Source organism: Prosopis cineraria, unplaced genomic scaffold, assembly GCF_029017545.1.
Source record: "Prosopis cineraria cultivar Desert tree isolate PC_DT_omini unplaced genomic scaffold, ASM2901754v1 PC12, whole genome shotgun sequence".
NCBI lineage: Eukaryota > Viridiplantae > Streptophyta > Magnoliopsida > Fabales > Fabaceae > Prosopis > Prosopis cineraria.
Window position 1 is genome coordinate 28,123,817 of NW_026555343.1, and position 13,274 is coordinate 28,137,090.

Genomic DNA, 13,274 nt, shown 5'->3' on the forward strand with positions numbered 1-13,274 from the left:
ACTTTCAAGCAACTATTCACATTTTGATTTGATTCATCATATCATCATTTTATTAAATATCAGCTATCGTTGTTGAGGAACTCAATCATTCATCAAGACCAGTTCCTAACTCTGGTCTTTTGCTAAGAGATTTAAGAGTCAGTGCTACTTTCTAGATCAAATTGATTTGTCACTGGTCTTCTTCCCGTCAGGGCCATTTTCTTAAATTATTTTTGGTAAGATACAAATGATATAGGCTTTATTAATAGCAAAATTTAGTTTACAAGTGTATGTAATCATATAAGCTAGGCTATATTAAATGCGTAAGAGATGAGATTAAAATTCCAACTCGTTGTTTTAGTAATAATTATAATGAAACGCATAGTCCGTATAACAATATGATTTGGCAAAAAAATGAAACATCAAATTAAATATAAAAATAACAAAATTATTTTCAACCACATAAATCATTTTGGTAAAAATCTTGAAATAATTAAAAAAATAAACTAAATATATGATTCCACTAAAAATACAAGAATTAGAATTAAACGGTTTCATATAAAAGTCTTTATATAAAAATAATCATTCATTATACCTAAATTATTCTAAAATTTCAAAGCTCTCTCACTATCAACTGCTTCAAATTTTCAATATCTCACCCTCAACTTCGCTCCTCCCAATATTTTAAATCTAAAGATCTTTTTTTACTTATAAAATTTAGATATAAAGTTATAGATTTAATTATACTTCCTCTTCCCTCTGACAAATTTTGCACCCCAACCCCTCATTTAAATTTAGGTGACTATCATCTTTTTGTCCCCTTTTTCTTCCTCCTTCCTTGTTCATTATTCATATACTTAGAAGTATCTTTCCCAATCCAATGATACTTTTGAATATGATGATTCTCATGTTCAAGCCAGTAAGGAGAATAGTAATCTAAGTGCCCGTTTGGATTTCAATTGAGTATAATAGATTATAAAAATAATTAATTAAATGATAGATTTTAATTATAATTGATTATGTTATAACGTAATGTATTTGAATACTATTTTTTAAAATTAATTTTAACAGAATTGAAGATGTTTGAATAATTTAATCACAATTAATTTTTAGCTATATAAATTACTATATAATTTAATGTTTAAATACCAAATATCAATTTTTTGAAGATACAAAGTTTAACTTTTACTAAGAAAAAAAAGGAAAAAGAAAAGAGTTTGATTTTATTTTTATTAAATTATGTGCTTTCTGTGTAATTTTTTCTTGAGCCTGTATTTGTAATTTTTTCCAACATTTTTGACAAACTTTTGGTAGAAAGTGAACGGAGGGAGCTTCTAGAAAAACAGGCATTTTGTCACATAATCGATTTTCGATCATTTTCAACTGTTTGGATAAACTGGCAGAAAAAATCCATTTTGGGGTCCAAAATCAATTTTTCCCCTTATCCAAACAGGCACTAACTCTCGTTCCAAATTTATGTGATTATTAACTTTTAACAACTTTTTAGCCAATAAGAGAAGAAATAAAAGAGAAAAATTAACATCCTAATTTTTAAAAGCAAAGATAAAGACATATTACCTCTAAAAAGAACGAATCTAAACAAAAAGGTCCAGCTATAGTATTAGCAATTTCTTCACTCCCTGCTATGGTATGCAGGATTTTTTCTTGCCTTCCTCGTGTCCTTGCTTTATTTTAATTTTCAACATAAATTTATTGGTAAAACTGACAATTATCTTGCACATTTATTTAAAGAAAATCAATTTCTTACTCTCATTCACTATATATTATCATATTTAACATATTATAATCTTATTTTTTAAAAAACAAAAACATAAACTTTTAAAAATGTTCTTTATTTAATACTCCATTTTTAAAATAATATTAAAAAGAGAATATAATGATAAAGATAATATTCAAAAATAATAATTAATGAAACCTTTCTTATATAAAAATAAAATTTAGGTGCTCAAAGAACACTTACAAGTTCCTTATATCGGCAATGGGATTTGAACTTATATCCTTGTAAGTTATGGGCCAATTGTATTATATTATTACCAATTGAACCATTTTTTTTTTAATTTTTTCTTTGATAAACAATGAAACCTTAATTTCGTTAAAGTATTTTATATTTTGTGATGTTAAATCTTCTTAAAAGTATTTTATAAATTGAGGTGAAGGTATTATGACTTTGTGTCTATATCTATATAAATCTCAGATCCTATTTCACTATTAGACAACACTCTTAGCTTGGCCATGGATTATTTAAACACTTGTGCTCGTGCTTACTTTCTATTCTCATGCCTCTGTATCGTCGTCTCCTTCCAACAAAACCAAAACCCTAAAAAATCTTCGAAGCTCCCACCAGGCCCTCCTCTATTTTCGATCATAAGAAACATCTTAGAAATCAGCAAAAATCCTCAGCAATCACTCTCTAAACTCTTAAAAACCTATGGCTCTCTTATGACTGTCAAACTAGGCACCATGACAACCATAGTTATTTCCTCTCCAGACATGGCTAAAGAAGCGCTTCATAAACACGACTTCGCTTTTTTAGGTCGAACATTCTCTCACTCACTTCAAACATTTGACCACCACAGACTCTCTGTCATATTTTCGGATCCTTCAGTTCATTGGAAGACTCTGAGGAGAACCTGTGTCTCCAAAATATTATCGTCTTTCCAGCTTGATTCCACGCAGAATTTGCGTTTAAGGAAGTTGCAGGAAATGTTAGAGTACGTGAATGAATGTTGCAAAAAAGGTGATGATGCTTTGCATATTCGTGAAGTTACCTTCGCGACATGTATTAATTCTCTATTTAGTAAGCTTTTCTCCATTGACGTCCATGGTTTTTCTTCTGATTTATCTCGAGAGTTTAGAGATAGTATATGGGGTATAATGGAAGAAGTTGGGAAACCTAATGTTGTAGATTTTTTGCTGTTCTTCGAGTAATTGATCCACAAGGTGCACGCTCGAGAATGGACAATGCTGTTGGAAAGTTGTTCAAGATGCTCAATGATATTGTTGGAGAAAGAATGGAAGTGATTGGAGCCTCAAAAATGGAGTCACAGAATTTCAGTGATGTGTTAGGTTCCTTGCTCTGTCAAAAGGAAGACAAACCTCAACTGGGTTGTTTGGACATCGTGCATTTGTTTGCAGTAAGTGTCTCTAAGAATTTTCTATTCTTCGTGTCAATAAATGAAACAACCTGCGTCGTCGGAGATGTAGTGTGGGGATGCATTTATGGTCTTGTTCAAAGAAAACCTGAAAAAGTTTATATTCTTCAACTGAAATCTTCATTAAAAAGTTTATATTCTTCAACTGAAATCTTTATTGTTTCAAAACTAAAGTATACAAAACTTATCTAAATTTTGAGATAGCTGTATATAACACTACTCACATTTAAAAATATAAAATTAACATTTCCAACCTTCAATTTTTTAGGGAGAACTACATTCAAGAACCACTCAAAGAAATTATTCACAGATAAGGACTAATATAAAATGGATTGTTATTAAAATAGGAATGGGATTTATTTTTTTTCAAATGAGATTTGTTGTTAGTCTTTGTTTAAGAATAATTTGCTTGAGTGGTCTTTGGATGTTATTCTCCCTTTTTTTTTTTTACCATAGACTCCTTATATTGGTAATTTTTTAGTTATCTTACTAATAGAAGTTATTATATTATATTAAAAAAAGACACGTAGTAAATTATGTGGCATTTGATGTAAACTAATGATCAGCAGCTTTGCTCAGCATCTGATGCCGATTGTCAGCTAAAAATTTATCCATACATATTTTTTTGGTTACCATTAGCTTGCATTGAATGCCACAAAAGTTGCCATGTTTCTTTTTTTAGTATGACATAGTAACTTCTATTAGTAAGATAACTCAAAAATAACAATAAGAGTAAATGGAATTGGATGCTCCATCACCATAACCCCTACAATCTCCATAATTACTCTCCTACCCATGAGCCATAATAAGTGTTTGTAACCTGCATATACATCCAATAAGTCCTTTTAATACGCATAACCTCTTCCATTATAACCCCATTAATCTCATAAAATAATTGTAAACCCTCATTAAGTATCATAACCTCTCATTAAGCAATTGTAACTCCTTTTTATTTTTTTTAGTTTTAAATGCTTTGTCCAGGAGATTACCTTTATGAACGACTAAAAATAGAGCATTGTCATTCTCTTTGTTTTTAGAATCATGGAATAATATAATTTTTTTTTATCAAAAGTAAGAAAGTGTGCTTCATTTTCCCTAGCTCTTAAGCCAAGCAGAGTTGCATGTGGTAAAAAAAAAATTAAAGGTTAAATAGGTTAATTTTAAACTTTTAAAAGTAAAAAGATTTTGTACAACTGCCTTAAAATTCAAGAAACTTTTGTATATGTTAGGCTTCTTTTAAAGTATTAGTTAAAAATTAAAGCAGATTATATTATTTTAAAGAATTATATTGTTAAGTTGAGATGGGTGATATTGTGTGGTGGCCATGGTCAGCCACATGTAATGATATGCAATTGATCAGCACAATCTCATCAATCGAAGATAATAGGTTATTATTTTCAGTGTGTACTACATTGCTGATCATGTTGCTATCATGTTCTATAGGATTTGTTGGTTGCAGGGACTGAGACAACGTCAAGTACAGTGGAATGGGCAATGGCGAAGCTATTAAGTAATCCAGAAAAATTGGAAAAACTCAAAAAAGAAATTCAACAAGCCATTGGTGAACAAGATCACATTAAAATAATAGAATCACATGTTTCAAAATTGCCATTCTTAAGGGCAGTGATGAAGGAAACTCTTCGCTTACACCCACCAGGTTCTTTTGTTAGTACCTCACAAGGCACTTGAAGATGTAGAGATTGTGGCTTCATAGTGCCAAAAAATGCACAAATTCTTGTCAACATATGCGCTATGGGAAGGGACTCAACCATATGGTGTGACCTAAACCAGTTCATGCCTGAAAGATTTTTGGGGAGTGAAATTGTTCCTGAAGGTCATGATTTTGAACTGATTCCTTTCGGAGCAGGATGAAGAATATGCCTCAGATTGCCATTGGCTTTAAGATCAGTTCACTTAATGTTGGCATCTCTCATCCACAAGTATAATTGGAAGCTTGCAGATGATCTCCATCCTCATGAAACAGACATGGAGGAGAAATTTGGGCTTGCATTAACTAGGGTTCATCCTCATAGAGCTATTCCAACCAAAGTTTAAGAACAACTAGAATAATTCCGGCACTAGATTGTTCAAATTACTGTAAAAGAATTGCACTGCATGCCCCAAGAATGAAAATAATCAACAGTACCGACAAAAAAAAAGGAAGAAAAAAGGAGAGTAATAAATGATTCTCATCCCTCTTGATGTGTAATAGACTGAATACAACCATATGTCTTCAGATTGTCATTGTTGTTTGCTAGTTCATGGAGATACGACTGCCCTCAACCCTTCATTGTTCTCATGGTAACAATGGAGTTTCTATTCCTAGGAGAATCCTTCTGATGCTGTATTTCCTTGGCTAGCTCCTTGGTGGGTTCGAATAAAAGGAGGTTTAGAAGTATTACTTACCTAGTATGCTTACTAGGTCCTCTTCACTGGCACTTGCATTTAATTTCAACATATTGGTTGTTCAGTCATAGTTATCGTGCGTTTGTTTGTTTGTTTGTTTGTTTTTGCATTTTTTTTTCCATGTGCTTTTCGGTTATGGGTTGTTGTTTCAGTGTACAAGGCCTGGGGAAATAGCTTTCCTATTTTCTTGAACTTTAATGTTGTAATCCTTTTACTTTGTTTTTTTAATAAAGTTTACTTCTTGATGATGATGATGATACAATTATATGTCATTGTTTATCCTGCGAACACTATATTTTGTTCAACATTTTAAAAATTAAAGAAATATAAAAGATAGAAAAAGATAACAATATAATAAAAATGGAAAATGACTTTTTTTTTCTTCGTTAGTCATTTAAAAAATATAAAAAAACCAAAAGAGAAAAAGAGAAAAAAAATTATTATCTTTTGTTTTAAAGTTTAAGAAATAAGAAAATCTAGGATTAAGGAGAGATCCTTTATTCCAAATAGGAGAAATTTTTTATACTTAGCCTTATATATTTAAAATGCTTGTTTTTAATTAAATCAAGACATGTGTATCATTTATAGATTATTTATTTAATAATAAATTCTTATTATTAATATTATGAACACATTAAAATTCACTTGTTTTGGCTTGATGGGATATGAGTATATTAAGTTTATAAAACTAAATACAGAAGTCTTGTCCGTCTAAATAATCTTTCTTTTTAAAATTAGAATTGAAAATGTGGCACAAATAATGACTTATATATAATGTCATTATAAAAAACAAAAAGGCTGGCAATAATAATGATGATGATATAACTGAAAGGTTAAACGCTGTGTTTAACACTTCGGCATTTAACCCTTGAGTTCAAGACCCAACCTTAACAATGAACCACGTGCACTCCACACCCACGATCAAGTCTAAACGCACAGTAGATATGGGGAAGAGGAAGAAGGCCCTGTCATATTCTCGTCTCCCGTGCAAGTCCAGAAAAGGGGTAACCTATATCTGCTTTTGTGGATTATTCACTACAAAATTTCATCACAAGTAGAAAATAGCAGAGATTGGCAGTGAAGGTGGGCTTTGCAGGAGAGGAAATTTTTTCTAAATTCTCCTGATTTTTACCCCCACAAAATACTCCTAAAAATAATTCATTAATTTTCATAATAAAATAAAGTTGAAAAACTTCTTTATCTCCTTTTGTGGCATGATTTTGACTTGTATTCTTTTGAAATTATATATTAACCTATTCCCATTCTATCCTTAAAAAAGAAAAAAAAAAACCTATTAATTTGACCGATATTTTCAAGCTCATTTAGAGGCATTGAAGCATTTTGGGAATTATTTTGCATTATGCATGTGAAAATCAATTTGGATGTATGTATGATTGTTTTATTTGAACGTGTAGATATTTTGAGGGTGGGTCACATCATCAATATCAGCTATATTAATGACATACTACCTTCATTTGATATATAAGTAATTTTTTCGAAGTTTTAAGATACAAAATATATATTTGTTATTTCTGTATCATTAAATTCTCATTTTTACAAATATCCTTCACTAATTTCCTGTGTACTTTTCTATACTTTTATTGGTTATTTTTTGAAATTTTTTTGTTTAGCTAATAGTTAAAATTAACTTTTTTGACCAAAAAAATATCCAAATATATTATTGTCAAATACCAAAAGAAAAAATTGTGCCAAATTCAGTAAACCTAGGAGATATTCTGTCACATCCTGAAATATAGGAGTAACCAGCAAGGAATGTACACTTAAACACCCGTCCCTTAAAACCTCAATTAAAAAAAGTTCTAAAATAATACATTTGACTTACTATCTGCTTAATTGTACACTTGTAAATTTACTTTTCACACAATCAAACTATCAATTTTTTTAAAACAAATTTTGACAACACCTCACATATGAGTAGAATCTCTTAAAATCTTTACAATAAAAATTTGACAATTTATACCCAGTAATATGGAATTCCATTCCTCAACAACAGATAGACAATATAACAAAGAAAATCAAAACCCTAACTATAGTCTATGTGGAGCGCCTAATTATATTTTCATGACATAATTCATAAATTCACATTTACATAAATAGAAAATATTTACAGAATAAATCTCCACCAAGCTTAGCAAAGATTCTCTCATTAGATGCAGGACGTACAATGTCAGCTACACTATCTCAGACTGAGACCAAAATAACTTTCCAGTGAATAACGTCCCAACGATAAATAATTGAACATAAAATAAGGAAAATTTGAAGCAATTATGTAAGTTAAACAGATAACGATTTTTATAAAAATATTTTAATAAATTCTAAAATAAGAGAAATTTTATATAACTTTAAATAAAATCTTGAACCATTTAATTTTCAAATCAAATGTCATTATCACTTGCTTTCAAAGAAGCAAATAAATGAAATAAATAATATTAAATAAACTACTAATTAAATCCCACAAGATACAAAATCACCAAGTAATCAAACTCATATTTGTAGGGACTTATCAAAACATGTAACAAACGTGGACACACAGTCCACGAGGATAAATAACCAAACGCGACTTATGCCATGAAAACAAACGTGGACACTAAATCCACGAGGGTAAGTAACCAAACGCGGTCGAAACCACAAAACAAACGTGGACACATAGTTCATGAGGGTAATGCTAATCAAACGTGGCTTGAAGCCACAAAACAAACGTGAGTACAATGCTCGCGAATAACCATCCCTCCATTCCACGTGCGTTGGCCATCGCACGGGGCTAGCACCTCCTATAAACACCCTGCTAACTAGGTGTACCATGGCGCGCCAGGTGCTAACGGAACTGCCGTTAGTAACCAGTGTTCTGTATACAGTCCCTTTTTAAAATCATTTTCAAACATGCAAAAAAATCATCACTTTCAAGATACAGTTCTTATTTTCAAAATCAAACTCGCATAAATACTTTTCAGCATTAAAACTTGTCAGAATAAAATTTCGTATCGAATGCTCATGCTTGCATTTATTAAATAATCACAAATTACCAATGCTAATGACAAGGAATTTTATTAATCCTAAAAGGATATCTCATAAAGGTAAAATATTCATATGTTATGATGAATTGTTTTTCACCACCATCTTAAAAAAATGAAGAAATTTAATTAACAAAGTATCTAAAAATCACATTGTTGTTGTAAAAAGGATTTGCATAAAAATGTAATATTTGAATAAAGAAAATTTTAATGAAATATCAGTTGAGACGCTATCCACTTATCTGATAGACGCCCAAAATAATAGTTTGTACCTTATAAACCTCTCAATTGTCCTTTAACTACTCTATTACCTAGACAAGAATAACAATAAATTTCTTTAACAATAACTCTACTAAATAAAACTACATCAATTATTCAACAACCTGATGTCTTGTCTAATGCATAATAAAGTTTGACTTATCCCTAAGCCACCAGTCATTTAAAATCTACATCCTTATTATTATTATAATTTTTTTTTTCAAACCTACGATGTGCTTTTAGGCAAAATCCTTGATGATTTTCCTAACTTTAGTATAGAAAATAACTAGCTCTCATATTGTCATGTAATCCATGATACCTTCATCCCACTTGGTTATCTTAATAGATTGAAAGATCATCTCTTGTTCAAATACTTCCAATCACCAATTCTAAAATTTATGCCACTTTCCAATAACTCAATTCCTCATTAACAATCAATTTAGACTCAAAGAAAACCAAACCTCAATTTATTTATTTATTTATTTTATCCATTCAATACTTTACATGCTCACTTCTCTGTCCAGCAGCTCTCAAGAATTCAACTAATAACACATTAGCTTTATAGTTGTCAAAATCTCTCGTAACACTAAAATTAAACTCACAAGTAATTAGCATCCGAGCTAACTATACTTTATGAGAATTATTGACATTTAAGGGAAAAAAAAAGAAAAAAAATCATGAACAATCAAGATTTCCTCTAACAAACTTTTATCCAATACCTTATAGGCACCAATATTCAAATTTTAATACTGAGTTTTTCCTTCATATCCGATCCCACAATTCCTTCAACATTTGTACAGCATCAATACATAACTTATTCAAGCATCCAAAGTTCATTACCTCCACAAGATTAATATGATTTAAATACATTTCAAGCCTATGCTACTTTCTCTTCTTCCATGAACAAAATTTAGCTTGCTTGATCGCACTATGACTGCCTCTAAATAAATTCACACAGCACATTGAACAGAAAATAAATATAAATTTGCAACAATCATTCTCTCACACACACATAGAATTAGCAAGGAGGAATAAATTACAACATCACCCATTAAAACACACGCACACAGGGGATTCAACGAAGGGAAAAATTCTAAGCTGCTACCTAGATTCAACCACGACAGAAATGGTATATAAAAAAAGAAGAAGAAACCAACAGAAACAACGGAGTTGGAAAATCATGAACCAACAATAGTGCCCACAGCCACACCAAACCAGTGAGAACAGTGTTAATACAGGGAAGGAGAAAAATTCCGACAACCATGCTCAAAAGTGGAGATTCACGGCAAGCACAAATCAAGGAAATCACAGCAATGGTAAGCGAAACTTCTATTCTCGTTAACAGCACGTTGAATAGCAAAGGATAGAAGTGGCTGGATCGAAGATTTAAAGCTCTGAGCAACAAATTTTCTCTTGCTCTTAGACGGGAGAGCAGCTCCAATAACACTCACAACGGAGAAATGAACACAAGAGGATGAGCGAAGAATAGAGGGGGAAGAGAATATTTTCCGGCCACCCACACCACCGATGACGAGCTGAACGGTGGAGAGAAGAGTCAAATGGTCGAAATTTCTAGATGCAGGGCTGAAGCTCTTTCTCTCTCTCGCGTGCTCTCTCTCGCGTCTGTTCCTCACCGACGGAAGCAACCAAAATATAACATATGAGAGTTGGTGGGAAAATTACAATTGAAGACCCCTTCAGATTTTTTTTATATTATTAACATTATATTCTGTAATAAAAAGTAAAGGCATTTTAGCACTTTCTCTCAATAAAAAAATAAACTAACATTTAACTTAAGTAAGATTCGAACTCTAAATCTTCATATAAGTAGCCAGTATCAATTTTACTAAACTACTATTCCTTACTTGTCCTAAAATTAAGATAAATAGATTAAATATCAATTAGGAGCAAATTTATTTAATTTTTAAAATTTTGTGTCATTACATATTCTATAAAAGGTAAAGAGGTATTTTTACCCTTAAAATATTTTTCGATGAGCACCTGGCACCCTAAATTATTAGTTGGAACAATCTTATGAAATTTTTTTACCAAAATTTAGACAATCAATATGGTAATTCAAAAAAAAAATATCAAACATATTTATAGTCCTTATTGTATTCCTTGCTTTCTGTGAAATGATTTTTTATTTCTTATGAAGAGGTTTAAATAGTTTTTTTAAAAAAAATTATCTATTGTTATAAATATTGTGATATAATTGTAGATGTTCATAACCTTCCAAGAGTTATCCTTTAGCACTCTCCAATTAAAACTAGATAACCTATAACATGATTGGCCTCTTGAAAGCTTTCCATGATTAATTCATATTACGCCCAAATGTTATATATTCTAACATTATTTTAACTCTTGTTATAGAATTTAAGAACATGATTCTTATAAATAGTGGGCATATACCAAATGATTATTGTTAGATATGGCAACATCAAAGAGCAGGTGAATTGGCTACTAATCAAATTTTCGGTGCTTTAAAACCTTTTTCCAATAAAGTAGAGTATAAACTAAAGTCACTAGAAATATAAAGAGCTGAGAGAAGATTGAGTACAAACTATGATTTGTTTTAGTTTAGCTCCAACCATTTGTGCCTACATCCAGTGCTTAGAATACCTCTGAGATTTCTCCACTATAATACTATCTTAAGTGGGGGCTTGCTCTCACATACAACCACAGGTTTAGTTCAGGAACTTGTGAGCTTTTACAACAACATACTATACCAATAGGTTTTTTCTCTCAAGAGAACAATCCTTTTTTGATTATAAGAGAAATATCTCGAACTCAAGAGAACACCTCTCTTAATAGCAAGCAAATCTTTTCTTTCTAAATTCACCTTCATAGAGAAAATTTCTCTGTACAGTGCAAGTGATAAGAACCCTTGATTCATTTATGAGTAAGTGGAAGGTGTTTCCTGTAAAGTCTTGTTTTTCACCCTAGGCTTTACCATTACATCCACACCTAAATATACATCTACATAGAATAATTAGAGATATAGCCCTTACTTTGTAAAATGTGGAATCCCATCATAGAAAATATATTTAATAAAAAGGGCTAAAGGAAGTGTAAATCCCATTTTCATAGCCTAAAGAATCAACATTTATTTTTCTAAACAACAGGCCATATGCCGCAACTTACATCACATGTACCGCAGCTTGTGGCATATGCTAATGTGCCCTGGTTTTGTGACATGCATTATGGCTTACACACAGCGCATGCATCAGATTTTGCTATCACAATAGATTTTTTATACAAACTTCTAACATGTGCCATTTTCATCTGATATCCTATTGGAGTAATTCAAGTACCAACATGAAGCTTATAATGTATTCTATCTAATGAAAAAAGTTTGAACATGATCCAATAGTCTAATCTAAAAGTGGACGTTCAAGTGTAAAAAGCTAACTTTTCTTTCAAATTTGGCACCTTAAGTGCTCAATTCCCATCTCTTATCACATTAGATCACTTTGAGTCTTAAACCAAGTCTAAAAGGACTTAAAACACCTGATTGACACATCATATTACATACATCACATCAAATACACATTTTGACCTCTTAAAGCCACATTATAAATGTGTGGTCTTACATGAGGTATCGCATGCATTCATATATACGCACCCACACTTGTTCCATTTTCATACCTCTGACTTTCTTATATAGGGCTAATCTCACCATTTGGTCAAGTCCCATACATATACACTTTTCATCACAACAATTCACAGACAACATAGTGGAACAAGTTATACATTATCATATATATATATATATACTTAAATAGCATCTAGGCCTACCCACGTACCATTATCATACACTCGATGAGATGCAATACAATATACAAGCAAGTCATCTTAACACAACAACACATGTATATAAATACATATATGCATCCTAGTTAGCAACCATAATTTCTCAAAAACAATTATACATTCATTACATACAAGTGTAGTTATACTATTATCAATTGAGACTACTCTTTTCTCGCTTCCTTGCCCATTCTTCACACACTCTCTTCATCTATATACAAAGGTAATGGAGTGAGACATACATCCCAGTGACTTGCATAAACCCTCATTATTAATTAAAAAGTAAAATCAAGAACAAGAGATAAACTAACATCAATTTTAATAAAGAGCAATATATTAGATATACACATAATGACATTCTCATTTATCCATTATGCTTATGCACTCCTAATTCCCACTAGCAAAGAAAGTTCAATGCTCGAACCAGGACTTCCAACCTTACATGAAATAGAGCCTACCAAACCACTATCTCAAACCAAGTATCATCAATATGGGTGGTCTCTTGAGTCCTCACTAACGGATCACACTTAATGCTTGGATTATCAAGACTTTCTAACCTTACACAGAATAGGGCCAAACCCCTTACCCTAGCCTAAGGTACACGCATAGATATTCT

General features: G+C 31.2%; 1 protein-coding gene and 1 pseudogene across 1 annotated transcript; both read left to right on the plus strand.

The window, feature by feature from the left end:
* Positions 1-2,460: 2,460 nt before the first annotated feature.
* On the plus strand, positions 2,461-2,928 carry LOC129289213 (ferruginol synthase-like). Its single transcript, XM_054926011.1, has one exon. It carries the CDS (start codon positions 2,461-2,463, stop codon positions 2,926-2,928), a length of 468 nt encoding a protein of 155 aa, XP_054781986.1.
* Positions 2,929-2,954: 26 nt separating this feature from the next.
* Positions 2,955-5,207, plus strand: LOC129289214 (cytochrome P450 76T24-like; annotated as a pseudogene).
* Positions 5,208-13,274: the final 8,067 nt, after the last annotated feature.